This window comes from Sycon ciliatum, chromosome 6 (genome assembly GCF_964019385.1).
Source record: "Sycon ciliatum chromosome 6, ocSycCili1.1, whole genome shotgun sequence".
In the NCBI taxonomy this organism is placed as follows: Eukaryota; Metazoa; Porifera; class Calcarea; order Leucosolenida; family Sycettidae; genus Sycon; species Sycon ciliatum.
The window spans coordinates 1,699,228-1,721,291 of NC_088648.1; the positions used below are offsets into that span (position 1 = coordinate 1,699,228).

Below are 22,064 nucleotides of genomic sequence, written 5' to 3' on the forward strand. Positions count from 1 at the left end.
TGAGTCCTGTAGTCTGTACCTAGCTCAGTAGCTGGTTCGTCCCCGGCATGGATGCTGGTCGGCTTGTTGCTAGCCTGCGCCGAGGCTGCGGACTTTCTTCTCCCATGCTCAAGCACAGGCAAGCAAGGACAAGTAACAAAACTAGTTAGTACATGCACCGCAGCAAACGTAACCTGGTACTGTAACTCTGACTCATGAGTAGCTTGAGCAAGTACATGTAATAGTTAGTACTAGTAGTTGATGTTCCTTTCATTCTTTCGCTAGTTGAAACTCGTTGTGGTTTCGCGTGCCCAGTTTCGGGTTCCACCAACAGGGCTTGTTCAGTTCTGCCTTACACGACATGACCTGTCTACTAGTATTAGTAGTATGCCATCGACCTCGCTGGCACGCTGGCACTGCGATCTGGAACTACAAGTACAAGTACAAGTACAGCATACAAGAGTAGACCCAGGTACTCGAAGTCCGTACACTTTTACAGTGTGTGTTTGTCGAGCTGAAACTCACACTAGCAATGATCACTTGCCAGAATCCTGCTCGTGGATGGAAGGTATCTTGTCCAAGTTTGTTCTGAGGCCAGGCTCGATTGAACCAGGCCATCTTTCGATCCGATCTGTTTCTCTGGAGTTCGCTGATTTTTCATATCAAATTGTTGTGTCGCGGAGGGTACTCTAAGTCCGTACTGATCAGAGGTGACTCGAAATACAGACATATTTCTGCTAATTGCTAACTTGCAATCCCTCGGTTACGACGAAAGCACCGAAGGGATATGTTTGGCATGTGCCTCCACCAGTATTTCTTGCAAAAGCGTAGTTTGTTGCCAAACTGCAAGCTGTTTTAGTCGGTTTAGAGAAGAAGCAGCTGCGCTGTGAAAACCGCGGGAAAACAGTGGTGGAGATGCCAGGAGTGTCAACCTTTCTGCAAGAATTGGTGGTTCTCTGTAAATTCTTCTCCTCTGGCCATTGTCAGCTCTAAGCTGGCTCTTGATGATTGAGTGAAGGTCTGTTTGACGCTGTGTCCGTTCGAAATCGGTCTTGGCAAAGTTGATTTTTGCATGAAATGTAACCCAATTTGTATTTCGTATGGGCACTCGAAAACCCACTCGCGTGGTATGGGACTTCTGCTTATCGTAGATCCCTGAAAATTGCTACGCGAGGAGAACATACCACACTGTCCCCTCGATAAAATATTTGAGTCGAATACAATAACAGAACATGAAATTATGGGCGTACGAACTTAGGATACCATGTACGGACTTCGAGCACCTGGGTCTACAAGACACTCAAGTCAACCAAGTACTAATAGTTGGCAAGTAAAGTCCTTGCCGACCTTGGCCACGCCAGGGACCCAGGGACCCAGGCAGGGACCCAGGGGCCAGGGCATGACCGAGGTACAGTAGTAATACCGGTACTAGTACATGTATGAGACTACTAGTAGTGTGTGAGTATGACATTGTAGTGTACAATCATGTACATGTAGTATCATGAAGGATCCATGCGCATGATTGTACACTGTACTTCGAAGTACATGTACATGTACATACTACATGTAGTACATTTTGTAAAATGCTAGCATTATCCGCAGGGCCATACTTGGAGGTCAGTTTGGTTCAGTAAGGGGCCCTTACTAATACTAGTACACTGTATGTCTAATCACTGGGCTGGCGGCAGGAAGCGCTGCAGCAGTGCAGGAAAATTTACATGTAATACCATTACCAACCGTGGCAACACTCTTCATCTTTTTCTACCCTTCTCCAAAGCCTGTGCCACCGCCGGACTGTCTGTATTTGCTGGCTGGTATACCTGAGGTATACCAGCCCAGATACAGTCCGGCGTCCTGGCTGTACAAGCTCCAGTGCATCCCAGGACCACCCCAACTCACCGCCATGATCCCCCCCCCCCCCCCATCCTGCCAACAGTGTACTGTACATGCACATGTAGAAGCTTGGGACACCAGGAGTCAACCCCCTCCCGGGATCCCGGCCAGCAGCACCATTTCGGCATTTGCAGCAGCAGCAAGTCCTGAACAGGAAATAAAAGCACCACCTACTACTAGTATGCTTCTCGCTCCTTCCCGTGTTCTTTCGTTTGAACTTTCAGTATGGAACAGCTTGCCAAGCGAAAGGGCTCCACTCAGCTTGACGTGGATCCACACATTCAAGATACCGGTAGATACCGGTAGATGTCCATAGGTTGGCACAAATGGCAGAGCATTGTCATGGATTGCCAGCCAGCTAGCATCCGAAAGCAGTATGTCACAGCCAACACACCAGCCTACTGACCACACTCCAGCTCCCTTCTACCCCTTTCTGATCCCCTTCGCTCAGCCTGAAAGTTCTCTCCATCGTCCTACTTCCGCGGGGCACCGCTTTTGCTATTGTTTTGTCCTATCTCAATCTCAAATTCTCCCGATTATCGTTTGGAAAGCCGGTGCTTCCCTCTTGGATGCACATGTTCTTTTCTCCTATGTATCGACGCACATGAGTAACGATGAATCCGAGACCTTTGATCGGAGGAGTTGCTTTTTCCCCACCCCCACTTCCATCCAATATGCCACCGCCCGCGCTGTGCAGCATCTGATGGTTCTGTGGAATTCAGTAAAAAAAAAAGTTCGATGTGGCACCCTCCGAGGTACAGGGTACCGGGTACAGGGTACCGGGTACCGGGTGTCCGACAGGGCTCAGTCAGTACTACTAGGTCAGTGCCTTGTAGGTCAGTACTCGTACTACTACTAGGTCAGTTCAGTCAGTCAGCTCAGCGTCTATACCGGGGCCGGGGTGTCCCATCGTCATCGTTTGTGGAGGCAGCATGCAGCAGACTGAGCAGAGCCTCATATCAGAGGTTCCAAGGGATCCACTCAATCGATCTGGATCCGGATCCAACCAATCGAACATACCCTTTGACGTTCTCCGTTTTTTTTATGTCAAAACCAGAAAAAGAACGAAATGCATTACGTCATTCATATTAGCAGTTTTCAAATCTCAGAGAGACTGACATGCATGACATCAAGAGTAGATAAACAAGAGTGTGCAACTCGCGGTTGGGTTGGCCCACGGCGGAATTTTTTGTTGACGTAATCTTTTCGACGACGCACGCGCTGCGAGCCTTTTGGAGAGGTTTCCCTCGTGCACTTGGCCGGGCTTTACACTACAAGGTCGGTGCCCAGCACGTGCTCTCACACTGCTCTGCGGCAAAGACTTTTTTAAAGGGGAAGTATACCCTAAAATCAAATTTTCACCAGTTGTAGTCTTCGGGGTGCTGAGTCGAATGGTCTTGGTCCGAGGAAGCTGAGACGCTCCCTTCCTACTTGAATCCCAATCGAACTCGCGCACTTCCACCGAAACTGGGTGACTGCGCCCTACTAGATGGGGATTTGTATGCAAAATGTCACTAAAAGCGCCATTTCGTTCTTATAAAAGCACGGATGACCGCGATTGGCCCATATGTTGTAGTCTTTTGGACGCTGAGTCGACTGGTTTTGGTCCGAAAAGGCTGCGATGCAGCGTTCCTCCTTTATTCCCAATCGAACATGGTTGAACAAGCGGTCACGTGCTCCTGCGTACGCCAGTCACCTGGTCATCGTGCCTGCAGGGTACAACTTACTAGCCTGTTTGACCTTTTTTGGGTTCAGTCCTGTCACTCGAGTTGAACTCGAGTTGAACCTTGGTGTGAAAGTTGCCGCCTGCTGGCGCGGTGACCAGGTGATTTGGGCATCCAGGAGCACGTGACCACTTGTTCAACCATGTTCGATTGGGAATAAAGGAGGAACGCTGCATCGCAGCCTTTTCGGACCAAAACCAGTCGACTCAGCGTCCAAAAGACTACAACATATGGGCCAGTGGCGGTCATCCGTGCTTTTATAAGAACGAAATGGCGCTTTTAGTGACATTTTGCATACAAATCCCCATCTAGTAGGGCGCAGTCACCCAGTTTCGGTGGAAGTGCGCGAGTTCGATTGGGATTCAAGTAGGAAGGGAGCGTCTCAGCTTCCTCGGACCAAGACCATTCGACTCAGCACCCCGAAGACTACAACTGGTGAAAATTTGATTTTAGGGTATACTTCCCCTTTAAGTCCGCGTTTCTCTGAAAAAAGGTGACGTCAACAAAAAATTCCGCCGTGGGCGGGGGTATCTGCAGATTGTGCAGGAGAGATCCGGAGTTGCACACTCTTGTTTATCTACTCTTGATGACATGTAGTTCACTGTGTTTTGAATTATTTCCAGCTAGCCTAGCAGCTTGGTCAGTGCAGTGTCGACAGAGCCCCAAACTATCACTGTTACTTCAGTAACGACGAGAGCAACCTGCCATGCTGCTGAATACGTTCCCTGGTCTTGTAGATTGACGCGGCGGCAAGTCGCCATGATCCTAATTCTAATGGGCGTGTGTGGGTGCGGAAAGTAAGTGATCACTGAGAATTTTTGATTTTCTGCAAAGAGACCGTGTACATGTAGGTGTGGAACGTCGCTTTCACGACATGCACATTACATTTTTCTCTTTGACAATATGGGGCATCGGATCATGGGGAAGCCAGCGTAATGGCAGCAATGTACAGGCTACCTGTATAATCACAACACCATGAAGTAAGAGTCAAGGCAAAAAGACAACCCAATTTCGGAAATAAATAGAACGCTCAATTTGTTTGAAATATAAAATAATATGTATAATGATCTAACGACGTACATGTAGCTGCTTTATGATGCAAAGCTGCACCTCCATCCTCATGCTCAAACCAAGAGTACATAACTCTTGCTCAAACTCATGAGTTTGTTATGTAAGAGCGCAACGACCCGGTTACGTACATGTAAACGTTTTTTTACAAATTTGTTACCAAAATGATATAAATAGAAATACTGTTGTCTGTACACGAGGCGGAACTCCTCATTAGGCACTTGATTATCTTATTGTGATGTAGGTCATGTTGTGTAACATTGTAATGTAGGTTGTAGAGCTAGCGAAGTACCGGGTTGAGCAGGAAATGCAGTGTTTATTGTCAGTGACTCAAAATAATACTACAACAGTCGCTGACAACATTGCGACCAATCTCGTACAATACGGCCGCAAGTAACCGTTCCCCCTGGCCCTGGCTCTTGGGCTTGTAGCTGCGGCATCAATCTTGTTCAGTTGCATAGACAGCCAAGTATAACATCTTATTGTGTTATCAGTGTGTTATCATTGTGATGTCATTGTGATATCATAGTAATGTCATTGTGATGTCATTGTAATAATATATCATAGTAATGTCATTGTGATGTCATTGTAATATCATCGTCCGGATGCATGTTCAGGGCAACATCCAGTTCATCCTGCCGATTTCCATAGATGTACATGTAGTACGCATCGCATCAGTGTGTGTCCGGTCTGTTGAGTGGTGTTTGAATGCGTACGTCCGTATCTGTGCAAACACTATTAATTTTTACACAGGCAGTTGGGATTTCGTAACTCTGGGTTTCACGAATTGAATCGATCATCAGACGAAAATTGCAATTTTCTGTCTGTGTATGCCGCTCTTTGCCTTAGGCAAATTGAGCCCTCTACGGACTGCGGATGAACTTCACATGGCAAAGAGCATAATAATTCTGTCCGCAGATTGAGTATTTCGCTTTTGCTCTTGTAGCAGTTGAGCACTCTCACGTGGGGTAGTGCCTTTGCTGTCTGCGTTATGCAGAGCTCACTGACTTGTCAGTTTGAGCACTCTGGCACGGTACGTTCGGGCTTGGTTTTAATCTGGCTTTGGAAAATTTATTTTTCATTGCTATCAGGTTCGGCCTCATTTTCTCTGTGCTGCGCTGATTAGTCCACAAAGGACGAAACAGTTCTGTCCTCAGATTGAGTATTAATTTTGATATTGTTGTTATGCTGTGATGCGCAGGTCATCGGTCGGACAGGCACTGGCGAAAGATGTGAGTTATTGTGGTTACCGTGTGGGTTGTGTGGGTGACGTAATGCTTACATTTTGGTCACAGCAATGTGTATTGTGTAAATACCAAGGGTCCATAATCCCCCAGAGTGCGCAACTTCACTGGTCAGATTTGGGACGGCGAAATCCGTGTTGCACGGCATAGTGTGACATCATGACTAGGGAAAGTGTTTCCGTGGTGGACCGTGTCGACGGAATGACGCAAGTCCGACCTAAAACATGATGTACATCACGGATTACGCTGTCCCACAACCCCATCCCAGTTGCGCACTCTGTGGGGATTAGGGACTCTTGCTAATACTGGGTGTGTACGCCGACTCTGCACACCATCATGGGTCATGATTCATGCATCATCACAGCATAGCATATCATCACAGCATAGCATCATGGTTACATGTACTAGCAAGAGTACATAAGCCAGAGTGTGCAACTCGGGATGGTTCCTGTGGGAGCGTAATTCGTGCAGTACGTCATTTCTGACGGCATGGTAAGCCACAGGTACGGTGAAAAGTTGCGTAACCAGTCGCGGTGGTGCAGGTCACTGAGTTTGTCCTGATTTCGGTTTTTTGATATGGATAGCCTGGTGACTTTACTTGTCGGTGGATGTACGCGTACACAGTCACACAAAAACACCGAAATCCTGAAACTGGACGTCTAAAATCAAGCAAACTTGGCTGATTTCCGGGCTATGAAACATGAAAATTTGAGCTGTACGCAAGTCGCGGCTTGGCTGACCTCATCAGGGTGACGTAGTGCACGAACTGCGCTGTTTCAGATCTGATATGCACAGTTGCACACTCTGGTTTATGTACTCATGGTACTAGTATTTCTGCCCAGACAGAAGTAGTCGGCAAATAGTTGAGTGTACAAGTAGCAGATTAATGTTTCCGATAGATCAGTATGTGTCTGCCTAGTATCTCTCTGTGTGTCTGTATGCAATCTCTCTGTATGCAATGTGTCAGTGTGTCTGCATGCAATCTCTCTGTGTGTCTGCATGCAATCTCTCTGTGTGTCTGTATGCTTGTCTTAGTCTAAGTGCATGACTGTAGACATGTGGGATTATTTCCAAGTCCACCCAGAGTTTGGGGATTGCAGGGGGTGTCGGCTGTTGGGCGGTTCAATAGCCAATTGCGTCGTCTTTCCAAGATTCCTTTTGACTTTCTCTCCCCTCTCCGCGGGAGACCCGCTTGGCCTATCATGGCAGTACAAGGACAAGCACAAGTGTGTGTTGCTCTGTGTATCTGTCACTGTGTCTGTGTGCGTACGTGTGTTTGTGGGTGTTTTTTTTCGTGCCCCACATGCGTGACTATGCACATGTACCTAATATGCACAGTAAAACCTGTAACTAAAGACCACGTGACTAGCGACCAGCCTGGTACTACAGACCACTTCGCCAGGCACGGACGGTCTCACACTCATATAATTATGGTTGTGCAGTGTAGACCTCTAACTAAAGACCACCTGCTACTAAAGACCGCTTTCTCTGGCCCCAAGGGGTGGTCGTTAGTCACAGGATTTACTGTACTTGAATCTCTTTTGTTTGTGTGGCATATGTTTTGTCATGACGGCCACAGCTCGAATGTAGCTTTGTGGATGCAGATGATCTTCATCCAGAGACGAACAAAGACAAGATGAGCAGAGGAGTGCCATTAACCGATGACGTAAGGCTGCATTCACACACGGTACAAACATTCGCGTTTACATGACCGTACAAGCCACTTGCAACGCCTGTGCATTCACACAATCAAATGCAGTGCATGCCAATCACGTAAAAAGTCGCGCGTGACCCATGGCGAAGAGCGGGAATTTTGACTTCTGCATGAGCTGAGCGCACTGTGCGGCACTTGGCTCAAAATTTAAAAAATACTATTTCTTGGTTCGCTAGTTTGATCTCGGTGGAACGTCTCCGCAACTGGTGTATTCTTCTGAGTTTGCTGGAGTTGTGAACGATAGCGGCCGTGTATATCATTTCCTGATCACCTCCGGATAGCTGTTTAGCGTACAGATTCAGCTCATCTGCAATCCTCTTCTCGGCAACAGCTCTTTTCATCATAGTTCCACTTTTTCTCGCTGGTATTTTCCTCATAGTTCTATCAGCCGTAGCTCCACCTCGGCAGAAAAGACAACTCGAGGCATGGTACCGGACTCTCCAATAACTAACAAAAACTCTGCGCACTCGACACATCAAACCACTCGTTTCGACTTGCCTGAAAACTAAAAGCCGAAATCCGCTTTCAAAGCCGCCTTCAAAGCCGTTCCGGGATGGCTTTGAACGTTGATGTGATTTTTCACTTTTTGCGCATGTTTCCATGCCCACTTCAAAGAACATGATGCTTGTATGCGGTTTTGTACCGTGTGTGAATGCAGCCTAAGCCTTTGTTACCATGACAAGTTGAGAACCGTATCCACGATGTGACTGATGGCTTGTGGTAAAACCAGACTTTGTTCTGACTTTTCCTTGACATCTTCCTCCAATCATGAACATTAGCTTGATGACCCGTTGTTTGTTCCGGAAACAAAGTTTTTCGCCGGATTGGTCATTAATTTTCAAGTTGTGGAACTTAGTGTAGCAATGTTCTCATAGGAGTAATGGCAAATCATGTGTGTTAGTCTTTATAATATTGGATTGGCAGCGATGTCCACGAGATGGCTGTTTGTGAAGGTTGTCGATTCCACTCTTTTTCTTTCACTGTGTTGAATACTCTTGTGTGTGTGTGTGTGTGTGTGTGTGTGTGTGTGTGTGTGTGTGTGTGTGTGTGTGTGTGTGTGCGTGTGTGTGCATGCGCGTACATGCACGTGCGTTAGGATCGACTTCCATGGTTACGAGCAGTGAACAGGGAGATGAATCGGTGAGTTACTTGTATATGTTTTCGGTGTGTGTATGCTCATCTGGGGGCATGCACGTGTTTGTGTGTGTGTGTGTGTGTGTGCGCGCGTGTCACGGTGTGTTGGGTGTGATCCGTACATACTAGGGAGGTTTAGTTCCCACGTAACGGAAACGCGTACGTGGGTGATCCACGTAAAGTGGATGAAGGGCATCCACGTTGCAATGACTGTTGTGTTTAGTCACACGGAACAAACAAAAGCATGAAGTGAAAGGCCCAAACCTGGTCAAAGACGAAGCTACCCGGGCCTAAGAAGCTCATCGAATACTTCGATTTCGTGCTTCGGAAACTTCTTCAGCTGAGCACCCTCACAGTTCGCAAAATGCGCTCCATTCTGATTTTCACCCACGTTCTGGCGGAACGTGGGTGAGCCTCCATACACGGTATGTCGTGAATCAGAAAACGTCTGTACGTGGGTCACTGAGTATCACGTGGTACACACACGTAAAGTACCCACGGATTACGGGGGACTAAACCTCCCTATTATGATGCCGTGCCACTACACATGGGTCTGTGTATGCGTCTGTATCTCGTCCATGCTGTCATACGCACACAACATGCTGTTATGTTTGATTGCTTTGCTTGTATTGTACGTAGGTTGCACACACCGGGCTCGTCTGTTGTAGTCGCCTGCTCCGCACTCAAGGCCAGTTATCGCCATATTTTAGTGAGTAACCTTGATCAGGATGACAGCCACACACGCAGCCACAGCGGGGTGCAGCAGGATTCTGAAACCATTAGCGTGTCTTCAGATATCTGTTTCGTACACCTTGACGGCTCGTTTGAGCTGATCGCATCCCGTATGTCCACGCGCCACGATCACTTCATGCCGACGTCTCTACTACAGTCTCAGTTTGCTGCTCTGGAGAGACCGACACACCCGGAGAGGTTCATCACTGTGGATGTTTCCCCTGGCGTGGACGAAACTGTGAGAAGTATTCGATCGCAGTTGCGCGCCCTGGCACATGCTCAAGCAGTGCTCTGACGTATCCAGTATGATGCCTATTGATGGTCTGTCGCACGACAGTAGTTACGGTGAGACCAGCGCTTCTGCTATAGCCGCCAAGTCTGCCAATGGCTCTACCACCACCAGCAGCAGCACCAACAGAAGCTGTGGTTTCAGTGCCACCAGCAGTAGCAGCACCAGTAACAATGCCTGGGCCTAAATTGCGCCGCCCCCCCCCCCCCCCCCCCCCCCCCCCCCCTGGCACTTGCTCAGTCAGTGCTCTGAGGTATAAAGTGTGATGCCCTGGTGCATGACTGGTGTCACAGTGAGACCACTACTGCTGCTATTGCTGCCGCCGGCCTGTCGGCCAGCAGCACTACCACCGGCAGCAGCACCAGAAGCTGTGGTTCCAGTGACACCATCAGCAGCTGCGCCACAAGCGGCAGCAGCACCAGAAGCTCTGGTTCCAGTGACACCAGCAGAAGCAGCCCCACCAGCGGTTGGACCAGCAGTACAGCAGCACTGCCACTACCACCGGCAGCATCAGCAGCACCAGAAGCTGTGGTTCCAGTGACACCAGCGGCTGGACCAGCAGTACAGTCACAACCAACCCTGGCCAGTAACCACCATCAGGAGCTGCAACACCACTGCCATTATCAGAGGTAGCAGCCACTGCCAATATCAGAGGTAGCAGCCACTGCCAGTATTAGAGGTAGCAGCCACTGCACACACATGATCCTCATGCCCTCCCCACATGCACTCATCTCTGGGAGATAACTGGGCCACTCTAGCCTAGGCTCGCAGACTCTCTGCCCGACCTAGTGGAGATCAACAAGACATGATTGCATTCGGTGCCACACATGGCTTCACTTGTTTATGATAGTCAACAAAGTACTAATACGATTGGACTTACAGAATGCATAATAATGTTACAGGAAGTGCATAATTATGCTACAGAGTACGCACGCACATATGATAGTATTCTAGCATTCAAATTGATCTGCTGCATGCCTGCATGCCTGGAGTACTGTCAGTCACATAACACTAGCGCATGACTGCACACGTAAAAGTATGTATGACCTGAGCGTGAAGTAGAATTATCTGCTGCTCGTCATGCATTGCTCACAGCTAGGGTTCTGTACAATGCCTAGATGTGCGTGTGTGTGCTGTCTCTGGAAATCTAACTGCAGAGCATGCCATTAAACGTCGGCTGCTGGTAATAGTGACTCTGTGCCGGCGATCACATCAATAGAGCAACAGAGCACCGTAATTGCATGCCGGCAATGCAGGTGACAGTGGGGTGGCAGCTGCTCCTTGGTACATGCAGAACTCTAGCACGGACCCGAGTGGCGGACGTCGAGAGGCAGACACTCGGTGCAGGCCAGGCGACGTAGTATGCAGGAGTTGCCATACGTCTTGCCGTCCGTACCACACACCTGTCAGCACACAACAATCCAGCATGGCCATGACTAACGTTAGATGTGTAGTGGGTCGCTACCTGTCCACATGTGACTAGGGGAACAGCGGGTCACTACCTGTCCACATATGACTAGGGGAATAGCGGGCCACTACCTGTACACATGTGACTAGGGGAATAGCGGGCCACTACCTGTACACATGTGTATCACTATCAAACACTAGCCTTCCCGGAAAGGCCATGCAACTTGACACCCAAAGGATTTAAAAATCTTCTATTTTCTTATTTGGTTTCCCCTTTGAAATGTATGGAAATACCATATTTTCTCTAATAAGAGGTCGGGGCTCTTATTACTTTAGTGACACATCCGCCTGCTTTACCACTAGTACATGTACAAATTCACAGCGAGAGCTTGAAAACATTCTAACGGAGTGACTTGTACCATTTCATTTCATGCACATGACATCCCGTCAGTGGACAGTACCTGACTGGAGCCGGTGGGAGTGGCACACTTGCGCTTGCACTGGCAGGTAGGCTTGTTATGGACAACAGCACACGTAGAGCCAGCCGGACACTGCACCAGTGAACACATGCCACGATCTGTGCAGAAAACACACGCGTGCATAGAGATGAACACACGGCAGAAGGACAAACACACACAAGCATGTCAACACGCACGTATGCACACACCCAAGCACGCACGTACAGGCACGTGCACATACATACATGTACACACACCTCACACACACACATGCACTGTAATGCTTCCCGGGATTGTGCCCTGCCACTAGATGATGGTGTTATTCCTGCCCTTTCTCATCCCCGGGACACACGTGGTGTATGCAGCACTAGTGCTTCGCAGGATTGTGCCCTGTCAGTGCATCAACGAATATGTGATCCTGCCCTTCCTCCTCCCTCCCCCCCCCCCCCCCCACACACACACCATACGGTAGCTAGGATCCCTTGCTTACCTCTGGAGATACGGCGTGGTGGTGGTTTGGCACTGAGGCACTCCAGACAACACTTGCCCGGTGTGTAGGCCTTGGCGTAGCCACGGCAACGAGCAGTGGGCGGACACGCCGCGTTGGCGCAGAATTGCTGATCTTTAATCATCATAGCGCATGTTGGGCAGCAACTGCCCGGTGTGGCTAGGTTGTAATGTGCACAGCCTGCGATTGCTGGACAGTACAGTGGACGACCTGCAGCAACGAGCACATTGGAAAGGCAACATTGCTAGGAGATACATTGGCCGTTCTGTGAGAGCTTGCACGATTCATCACGTGTTCATGCAAGAAAGGCAGCAATCATTGTTCCTACTGGCCAAGTAAAAATAAAAGATACATACAAACCAAGCAAAACGATTTTTTTAGTGCACAGTGCATCACCCTGTGGTGCGGGGGATTCTGAATTTCTCTAGCCAGCTGCAAAAAAAAACACCTTAAATTGTATTACGGTAGTGTCAGGGTTACGCTACTAGTACTGAGATGGAGCTGTTACCATAGCGACATGGGCCTGTTGCCTTACCTACAAGGGCCAGTGCTGCAGCCTATATGCGGTGACGTACTCGGGTGACTGAAATTTCAAATAAGACAGAAAGCGGTAGTGTTTGCTACCAACCTGTATAGTAGGACTAAAACCAGCACTTTTGTTATCTTGTGGGTGCCGGCCCTAGGCTGGTGAGAAGGCAATCATTTTATGATCTGTTCGCTGTTTTTTTTAAAACGGGGGAATTCAGCTCTGTACAGATTTCCATTGACCACCACCACCACATCATCTACTGCGCTCTCCAGCAGTACAATACCAATACCATCATGGCGCACACACTCACCTGTTGTGACTGGCTCTGCGGCTACCGTCGGCTCAACCTCGCCTTCTGGCTCAACCTCGCCTTCTGGCTCAACCTCGCCTTCAGGCTCTGGTGTGGTGTGTCCTCCCTCCGGCTCTGGTTCGACAGTGGCTGCCGGCGCTGGTGGAGCTAAAGACGGTTGGGCATAGAGAAGATACAAATGCATACTTAAGGCCAGGACGTCACAAGTTGTCTATGGCAGCACAGGGGTGAGAGGCGAGGAGTATGGGACTACGATCAGCATCATCATAATTATGGACAACATAATATTTCCAACTCAATATGATATGTGTGAAAGAATCTGTCCCCCCCCCCCCTCCCAAAAAGGAGCATATGGGAGAGTTTCACTGTAATAATATTACAGCATACTATATATTATACATGTTAACATGGTTGGATGCTTTGGGAATGTGCATGCCTAACACGGGCATTGCGTGCTTCTATGGCCCATCGCCCTCGCGGTGGTCCAAGGTCACAACGTCTTCAGGCCAGCTGGCACAATCCGAGCACATACAGACAACAGAGGTGTAGCTGGTCCCTCATTTAGGGGGGGGGGGGGTGTGGGGGGGGGGGGGGGGGGGGTGGGGGTGCACGACCGCATATGTATAGGATGGCTGTGCATCATTATGTGCATGTTGAGAACTTAGGTCTAAATTGTTAGAGGGTGCGCATGCCCCCCCCCCCTCCTCCCCTCCCCATGCGTTCTACACACCTGGACAACTTACTGCAATCAAAGCTGATCAAGTCTGCGGAGATAACAGGTGTGCTGGTATGGTAGCGGTACATCGTGCGTCCCGCATCCAATGGCCCAGTGGGATAAATCAGATAGTTCTGCTCCGTCGGCGAGTAGTTCAGACCGTCACTGGCATCCGCGGGAAGGTTGCAGGGACGCGAGAAGTGTATCGTGGTCACACCGTCCACACGAGATCCGTGTACGGAGCGTACATTGGACTGGTCAGAGTCAATCGGCGGTGGGAAGTATCCCAGGGCGGTGGCATCGACTGCCATAGCGTTGTTGTTGCCGTCAATCCAAGCAATGATGACATCTGTAGCGGCCTGAAACCAGCAAACGGAAACACAGTATTGAAACAAGTACAATGACGGTTCCCATCAGTCAGTTTGAATAACTTTTTCAACGTCCTACACACAAGGATAAAGGCGCTGATGCAGCGAAATATTCCAATCCTGATGCACAAAGACTAATTCCACAGCAGCTGAGCAAGCAGGAAAGCTGGACATGCGTCTTACAACAGTGCACATTAGACTACATGAAAGCGACGTCTTTACCCACACAAGCCGGTCCAGTGGAGTTCGTCTCTATTCCGAGTGTCTTGCTCTACGGATTGCGTAGAGCAAGACCGAGTGACTCGGAATAGAGACAACATCCACTGGACCCTGTGTGCGTGTGCGGGAAAGCTCTGGAGTACTGATCGGTCAGCACTCCCATCAAACACTCCGACCTGCCACCAAAGATCATCCTGTGAAGGCACGTAGCTCGCATGGGGCACTGGGAACGTGCACTGGGGGCTGGCACCCCCTGAATATTTGGCCCTAGGTTCAGCATACACATAATGACCATGAATGACATGCACCGGCCATCCTACACATATGCGGCCGTACACCCCCTAGAAGGGGAACCAGCTACGGCCCTGAAAGTGATGATTTCATATTGACAATACACCTACCATTCGCTTGTTCTTGCTGAAGCCCAGGCCAATCCAGCCATTTTCTGTTGTGCGCAGTGTGAAGTGGACGACTTGCAGCTGTTTGTCAACATCGTACATCATTTCGTACGTGCAGCCAGCACTACCCTGACAGCCATAAGAAAATCCTGGAGACAAAGGAAAATGGGCAGTAAGGACAAAAGTATAGACTCGGATCGAGAGCAACTGATGAAACAAAAACTGTTTGTGAATTTGCGGAAAATAGGCTTTTTAATGTTACTATTGCTAAGCGCCTGTTTCCAGCGCATTTCGTATTTCCTATAGTGTTGGTCTTTGATGTTGAGCATGTAATCACTATAAGCTGTTGATACTGCATGTGCTGTATGTGAGTATCTACAACTTGGAGTCGTGTTTCTGGTGTGATGAGGCCGGCCAGAGAGCGCATGTGGTTGAGGGGAGTTGCTTCAGCACTTGTATTGCTTACCAGGCATGGCGACAGCTTCTGTTGAAAATGACCGTGGTACGCAGAGGGACAGGTGGAGAGGCACATATCCACATGCCGAACAAGCCCATATACAATGTATGCACACACAAAACACACACACACACACACGCACGTAAACGTACACACACGTACACATGCACACATACACACACATGTACACACACACATACGTTCGCATATAAAAACAACAGAACAAAGAAACATTTCAGGGTTGATGTGGAAACGGCATAAAATCGATAAGAAATGGTCCAGTGCACAAACTTTTCATTGATTATGCCCACTGCAAAACCAACCAACTACACGAAGAAGTGAGGGAAATATTCAAAATGCAGATGTGGAAGAGAAATTCAAAAGAAATCTGGAAAGATGACTCGAACGGCCGACACACCCTGAAATCCCCCAACTCTGGGTAGATTTTGAAACGAGAGAGCTTGGAAGCTCAGGGCCCTACGCTATGCTTTTTTGCCTTGATGACCTAGACAAAAAAAAGCATAGGGATGTTATAAATTCTTTAAAAAATTCCTTTTTTTTAAGACATAACCTGGGATTCGAACCCGCACTATCGCGCGCCCTGCATGCATCCCCCGATGCACTTCGCATACATACTAATTCTTCCAAGTTGCTTCACATTATGATCTTGCATTTGAAAGCCCTATTTGAATATGCATTGTGGCCAGCCGTCTTTGATGGTACGGTACGGTAGGGATAGGTACGGGACAGGTACGATCGAGGGTAATACGACACCGTCTCCTGTACCGTACCATCAAACACAGCTGGCCACATACAGCTGCCCGCAATATTCAAATAGGGCTTTCAAACGCAAGATCATAACGTGAAGCAACTTGGAAGAATGGGTATGAATGCGAAGTGTATGGGGGAATGCATGTAGGGCGATAGTGCGGGTTCGAATCCCAGGATATGCCTGAAAAAAGAATAGGAGAATTGAAAAATTTATAACATCCCTATGCTTTTTTTGCCGTCAGATACGGATAGCGCCAGGCGTGACACAAACAAACAAACACACAAACACACAAATACCAAATTAAAGCTGTGTGGACCCTGGCTAGCGCCAGACGTTACTGAAGTAACGTCTTCTGCATAGCTACGGGAATAATCCCACTTATATGCTCGCCACACCTCAGTAGGTGGGCGAGGACAAGGTGCAGAAAATGGATTGATGGCATCAGGGTATCCGTTCTGGTATCCGATTGCATTATTCCCTGGCCAATTGAAGGTAATACCTGCTACTAGTGTAGGTGGCTAATTCAGAGTGGAGCACGTTGGCAACAGACCCAATACTATCTGGCACCCACCACCTACCATACACACACACACACCACCGTCACCAGCACCATCAGCACCGCCAGCACTGCCTCTCCATTCACTAACCCTTTAGCTTTGACAGGTCAACAGCTGCTGCTCCTCGGTTTCCGATGAAGCCGTGGTACTTCAGTTCATCGTTTCTGTAGAACTTCTTCTCAGCCTCAGTGCGTACACGGTTTCTAAGCACCGCATTGAAGCTATAGTCACCTTGAGTCTGGCCTTGAGCAAAGATAAACTGCTGAAGTCCATTGACAAGCGGGTGGTCATATGGGGACACTGCAACAGGGAGAACATACATTGACAATAAGGCATTCATCAGCAGATGGGATAATATCAGGCTTTTAGATTCTGTGCTCAAAACAGAGGGATGTGCGGGTAGGGAATTGGGAGGATAGTGGCCCCTTGGAAAAGACAAGGATTTTCCAATGAGATATCGGGGAATTTTTAAAGTGCAAAATTATGTAACGACTTTACACCAGTACGTGCTGCCAGCTCCATCATTTGTATCACCAAAAATCGTTCAGCAGTCAAGACCAGATGACATGGCATCAAGCAAGGAGATTTGCAAGGCATCTTCAAACGCTTGGACCTACTCGTACGCAATATCCACTTGACTACCAAATCTGGCTGAATTATAAGCTTACTAGTAGCAAGTCTGCGACGGAACTTCAACTCTGTGACTCCTTCGGCTGTTTCACGACCCACGGCGGCGATGATGTTGTCCATGCCTCCGTAGAAACTGTCTCGCTGCGGAGTGCTACGGTCACGTGTGTATGCGTCGTATAGCTGGAAGGTGTTGCCACGAGCCTTGCCAACAACAATGTCTGTACAGTCCATTGGGTGCAGACGTGTACCTAGTTGAACAACAACAGCAGGAAGACAGGCACACTTGTGAACACACACGGTAGTGAAAAAAAAGCACTCCCACACAATACATGCACACATACACATGCCATCCACCAAACACAATATTCACGCGTGCACGCATGCATGCACACACATACACATACACACATACACACATGTACACACACACACACACTCACAAACCGACAAACACATAATATTATGGATCTTGCCTAAGCTCCAACGAAAGTCCTGTATTGGAAAAAAAGAACGAGTATTAATAAGAAAACACGATAACATTAATTGTATTTGGCGTACCTCCTGTATTTTCTGGTTGAGCGGCTGGCACTTGTGGCTCTGCAGTAGCTTCGGGCTCTCCCTCTGGCTCTGCAGTGGTTTCAGGTTCTCCTTCCGGTTCTGCATGTGCGTGGCGACGCTTACGTGCTTGACCTGTGATCGGGCGATCAGAGAAAGCGGCAGCTGATCAAAGGTTCTGGCTGCAAAGCTCCCGTGTTACACAAAGACATGTGTTGAGCTGTGCAATGTATACACGGTGAGTCAACTGCGCATAGACTGTAATACATGAAAATAAGAATGGTCTAGGCTGGGAGGCTGACCCGCAAGTTTTTTCACCGCAGCCGTCAGTACTCTATTCCGACACAGTGTATACCATCATAGAACGATGCAATCCAGTGATGGTGGCCCTTCACTGGTCTGTGCATTGACTGGGAGTAGTCTATGGGTGTCAGCCATTTTGGTATGGTGTTCCCAGTTTATCGTGTTGAGGGAGAACACTTAACCTTCTTCACATGCATGGAAGAACGCTGCACTTAGTAAGTGTTTTGGGTGTATCGCTCAGCAACCATCCAGGTCCGACAACAACAGAACTACACACACCGAAAAGGCTTCTACTTCATTTCGTGCCAACAAACTCCTAACTAACGAAAACCAGAACAAGCATGATCAGTTCCTCGCATGCGTACCTGAGGGGCCCGCATGCTCGGAGTGTAAAGACCACATGGCGGGCGTGAACACGTGTCGCAACGGCATGTGCATGCATACAAGTAAAGTGCGTAAAAGAGTTCATACTACATCTCCCCCCTCCGGGGAACTAGAGGAACTAAAGATGGGAAAGTGAAAAACATGCAGAACGGTAGAAACAATACTGAGTAAGACGGCGGGCCAATACACATGAGAGAACAAGGACTCTTGCAATGCGTTATGATTGAGCGACCCGGAAATAGGAGGTTGAGAGTAGCGTCCTAATCCAGGATCGCCCAACCAGAGCGTGAGGAGTCAAAGCCTACTATTCAGCCGCGTAAAGGCACTACTTCGAAGTAGCAATAGGAATAGAGAGAAAGCGAGAGAAAGACAGACACATATCGGCACGCACACACAAACGCACGTGCATACGTGCTCGAACACACAGTGAGAAAGTGACAGGAAGAGAGAGAGAGTCAGATAGCGATCAGGTGATGCCGGGTTCGTCGTACTTGTCCGGATGACAACTGGATTATGTAGGATCGGGGTTCAGCTGATCTTGCTACCACTGTACCCCTCTCTCGGCGACCTGGAGTCGAGACATCGATCACGGCCGCGCCTGGGGGTAGAGCGGGCAGGATAGTCGCTCTGTGCCGCAGGTCGTACTGAGCTCCGGACTTCTCGCGTTGCGCTGTCTCATTCTGATCAGACACAACCGTGCTCAATATGGACATTTTACGGAGCACGTGTGTATTGATACCTTGTTTCAGTGCGTATTTTGGTCAACTAAAGCGTTGACTTTGCCCAATATCCAAGGAACAGAGGGTCTCCGGGCCAAACTGCCATAGTGAGCGAATGAGGTCCACCCAGTGATAAAAGTCCCCAATATTGAGCGAAATTGGAAATTTGGCCATGCCGGGTGATATTTGGTCCTTGCAGACATGGACTCTGTTGAGTATGCTGGGATAAGAACACCCCTCGGACACTAAATACATTTTCCTGCTGCACACGTAGGGTACACGTTATCCGAATTATTGCATGCACGTATGTATGCATGTACACTTTTCATGTTATGTTACCTATATTTTACTTCACCATAGGCACAGGCATTGCTGCTTTCTTGCTGTGGATCATGAATGATACATCTCCTAGGCTATGATGAAAACACACACACTCGAGCACATTCACACACATACACACACACACACAAACACACACACACACACACACACTACTACTACTACTATTGACAGCTGCCAGAAATGGCCACGCCGCTCCCCAAAGGGAGGTACTGTCAGAGAGGTTAGGGGGGAGGAAGGCAATGCTCCAAGTGGCGTTCCAGATCTTGCCGCCTCCGGAACCGTCGGTTGTGGCAAACTTGGCAGTGAAACTTGAATTGTTGGCGTTCAGCCACAGTAGGGCGCTTTGGACAGGTTCCACAACGGTGACGCTTGAGACCCGCAGCCGATTTAAATGAACGCTGACAGTTCGTGCAAGTTACACCAGGAACAACAAGAGGAGCAGGGGCAGGGGCCGGCGGCTGGTCGACATCGCCTAGCCGACACTTATGCACCGCAAAGCCTCCTCTGCTACGTAGCCATCGGTTGCATGTTGGACACTGTACTGATCCAGGCTGCTCCGATACCGGGAGCTGACGGATTGCTGAACACTTGTGACGGACCATGTCGGAACTACGGCGGAACAGACGGTTGCAGGTTGGGCACTCGATGCTCTTCGGGGCGGGTTCCTTGTCCTCACCTGCTGCTGTCACCACTCCACGCCACTCTCCACGATCGCTTGCCAACTCAAACCAGTTACGCACTCCAGCCACGGATAGGTCCGTGTGAATGGTGTCCTTCCAGCGACGACGAGGTCCACAGAATGGCCGAGACTGAGGGAGACAGGCAAACAGCAACTGCTTCGGTACTCTGGTGTCATCAAGACGAGCCAGGTGCCCAAGCCACTCCAACCGTCTCTGCTGCACCATGCGTGACAATGGTGTGGGATCACCCCACTGTGCTCGCAGTTCTTGTGAAGAGATGCGCTGTTCCCACTGTCGGCCTCGCGATACGCCAAGGATGGAGCGAATGTTGGCATGGTGAAACCGGTCCATTCTATCTAAATCTGCCTTCAACGGCGTCCAGCATTCTGAACCATACAGAACCGTTGACAGTACGCAAACGACATACAGGTGGCGCCTGGTAGGGAGGTTCAGGCTCCGGTCATGTAGGATGCGCCGAAGACCACCAAAGGCCCCTGCACCCTTTGCTAGACGGCTCCGAATGTCCGCTTGCGACCGCGAGTCTGGAGTGATGGTGGAACCAAGATAGGGGAATGAGGTGACTGCTTCAACCCTATCACTGCCAATGACCAAATCAGAGCAATCAGCAGGGCAAACTCCGAAACCTGCAACGAGAAGCTTGGTCTTGGTCATGCTCACTGTGAGACCCAAGCTGGATGCGACCTCACAAAAGGCACACAGGGATTGATCGGCTGCGTTGCGAGTTGTAGCGAGCAGTACAGCATCATCCGCAAACTCGAAGTCATCAGCATGGCCGGACTCGGAGTGGGGACGACGCCTAGTGACACGAGGGAACAGCTGGCCATCAATTGTGAAGCTGAAGTCCACACCAGACTCTATTCCACGCTCAACGAGAAGGGATCGCCAACGCTCAATAACTAAGCCGAAGTACAAGTTAAACAGTACAGGTGCCATAACGCACCCTTGGCGCAGCCCATTCTTGACAGATATCGGATCCGTGCAACCACCGGCAACGCGAACGCAAGCTGACATGTCTGTATGGAATGATTTGATGATGGCCACAGTCGGGGGCGGCACACCCAGCCGCAGCAATGCCTGCCAAAGAGCTTCGCGAGGGACAGAGTCGTATGCTTTGCGGAGATCCACAAATACGCAGAAGAGCTTCGATCGATGTTCGTACGACTTCTCGACAAGTTGACGGACAGAGAAGATGGCGTCCGCACAACCACGGTGCCGCCGAAACCCGCATTGGGATTCAGGCAGTTCCGCCTCAGCAATACCTTGCAATCGGTTTTGCATGATCCGAGCAGCCAACTTGCCGACAACCTCCAGCAATGCGATCCCTCGCCAATTATCGCAACGAGAGAGGTCGCCCTTCTTTGGAATCGGTACCAGCAGTGCATCGCGCCAGTCCTGGGGCACGCAACCCCCCGACCAGACAGATTGGAGTAGGTCCAGGAGGAGTGGATGGAGGACAGGCACACCAACCTTCAGCAGCTCCGGCACAATCTGTGACATACCACCAGCTTTGCCATTCTGTAGGTGTCTAATTGCCTGAGTCAGCTCATCCTCCGATGGTGGCAGTGAGAGGGAGTCCTCGACCTCACGCTGAGGGATAAGTTGGAAGACATGCGGATCGTACACACTGCAGACATTCAAGACACCCGAGAAATGCCCATGCCACGTGCCCTGCTGCTCCTGAACAGATTCGCAAAGAACTCCATCGGCATTGCGGATGGATTGGACAGACAGGGGTTGCAAGCCCCCAAAGCAGCGTTGCATGTCGCGAATGGCAGACCAGACAGCTTTGCCACTGAAACGTCCACGGTGCACCACCGCCGCTTTGTCCATCAACCAAGTTGTTTTTGCCTTCCGGATACCAGTACGAGCCCGGCCACGCGCTTCTTTGAATGCCCGGTGATCAGAGTCCCTGCCGCTTCTCAGCCATTGGCTATACAGGGTATTACGAGACTCCA

General features: G+C 49.4%; 3 protein-coding genes across 4 annotated transcripts in view; 2 read left to right on the plus strand and 1 right to left on the minus strand.

The window, feature by feature from the left end:
- Positions 1 to 4,219: 4,219 nt before the first annotated feature.
- Positions 4,220 to 9,958, plus strand: LOC135819134 (probable gluconokinase). Its single transcript, XM_065332288.1, has 5 exons — positions 4,220 to 4,393; positions 5,866 to 5,896; positions 7,488 to 7,574; positions 8,719 to 8,762; positions 9,396 to 9,958. Exons 1-5 carry the CDS (start codon positions 4,356 to 4,358, stop codon positions 9,781 to 9,783), a joined length of 588 nt encoding a protein of 195 aa, XP_065188360.1. The 5' UTR covers positions 4,220 to 4,355; the 3' UTR covers positions 9,784 to 9,958.
- Positions 9,797 to 10,318, plus strand: LOC135819057 (testis-specific gene A8 protein-like). The gene is made up of 2 exons (XM_065332206.1): positions 9,797 to 9,944; positions 10,071 to 10,318. The coding sequence occupies exons 1-2, from the start codon at positions 9,797 to 9,799 to the stop codon at positions 10,316 to 10,318; spliced, it is 396 nt and encodes a 131-aa protein (XP_065188278.1).
- Positions 10,319 to 10,586: 268 nt separating this feature from the next.
- The window catches only part of LOC135819135 (uncharacterized), a 35,792-nt gene continuing 24,314 nt past the window's right edge, over positions 10,587 to 22,064 (minus strand). For both annotated transcript variants that reach the window (XM_065332290.1, XM_065332289.1), the window contains 10 exons: positions 17,664 to 17,795; positions 17,144 to 17,353; positions 16,566 to 16,775; positions 15,156 to 15,173; positions 14,693 to 14,838; positions 13,733 to 14,063; positions 12,990 to 13,136; positions 12,133 to 12,360; positions 11,646 to 11,761; positions 10,587 to 11,180 (listed from right to left, as the gene is read on the minus strand). In XM_065332290.1, coding sequence (XP_065188362.1) covers positions 11,076 to 11,180; positions 11,646 to 11,761; positions 12,133 to 12,360; positions 12,990 to 13,136; positions 13,733 to 14,063; positions 14,693 to 14,838; positions 15,156 to 15,173; positions 16,566 to 16,775; positions 17,144 to 17,353; positions 17,664 to 17,795 — 1,643 coding nt within the window. In that variant the 3' untranslated portion in view covers positions 10,587 to 11,075. The remainder of the gene's footprint in view (positions 11,181 to 11,645; positions 11,762 to 12,132; positions 12,361 to 12,989; positions 13,137 to 13,732; positions 14,064 to 14,692; positions 14,839 to 15,155; positions 15,174 to 16,565; positions 16,776 to 17,143; positions 17,354 to 17,663; positions 17,796 to 22,064) is intronic.

Bases quoted from the DNA above. Each gene is read 5' to 3' on its own strand.
- LOC135819134 (XM_065332288.1), top strand. From the start codon at position 4,356: ATGATCCTAATTCTAATGGGCGTGTGTGGGTGCGGAAA. The intron at 5,897-7,487 runs GTGAGTTATTGT...TGACGGCCACAG, and splicing joins GACAGGCACTGGCGAAAGAT to CTCGAATGTAGCTTTGTGGA. The intron at 8,763-9,395 runs GTGAGTTACTTG...TATTGTACGTAG, and splicing joins GTGAACAGGGAGATGAATCG to GTTGCACACACCGGGCTCGT.
- LOC135819057 (XM_065332206.1), top strand. From the start codon at position 9,797: ATGCCTATTGATGGTCTGTCGCACGACAGTAGTTACGGTGAGACCAGC. The intron at 9,945-10,070 runs GTAACAATGCCT...CTGGTGTCACAG, and splicing joins CACCAGCAGTAGCAGCACCA to TGAGACCACTACTGCTGCTA.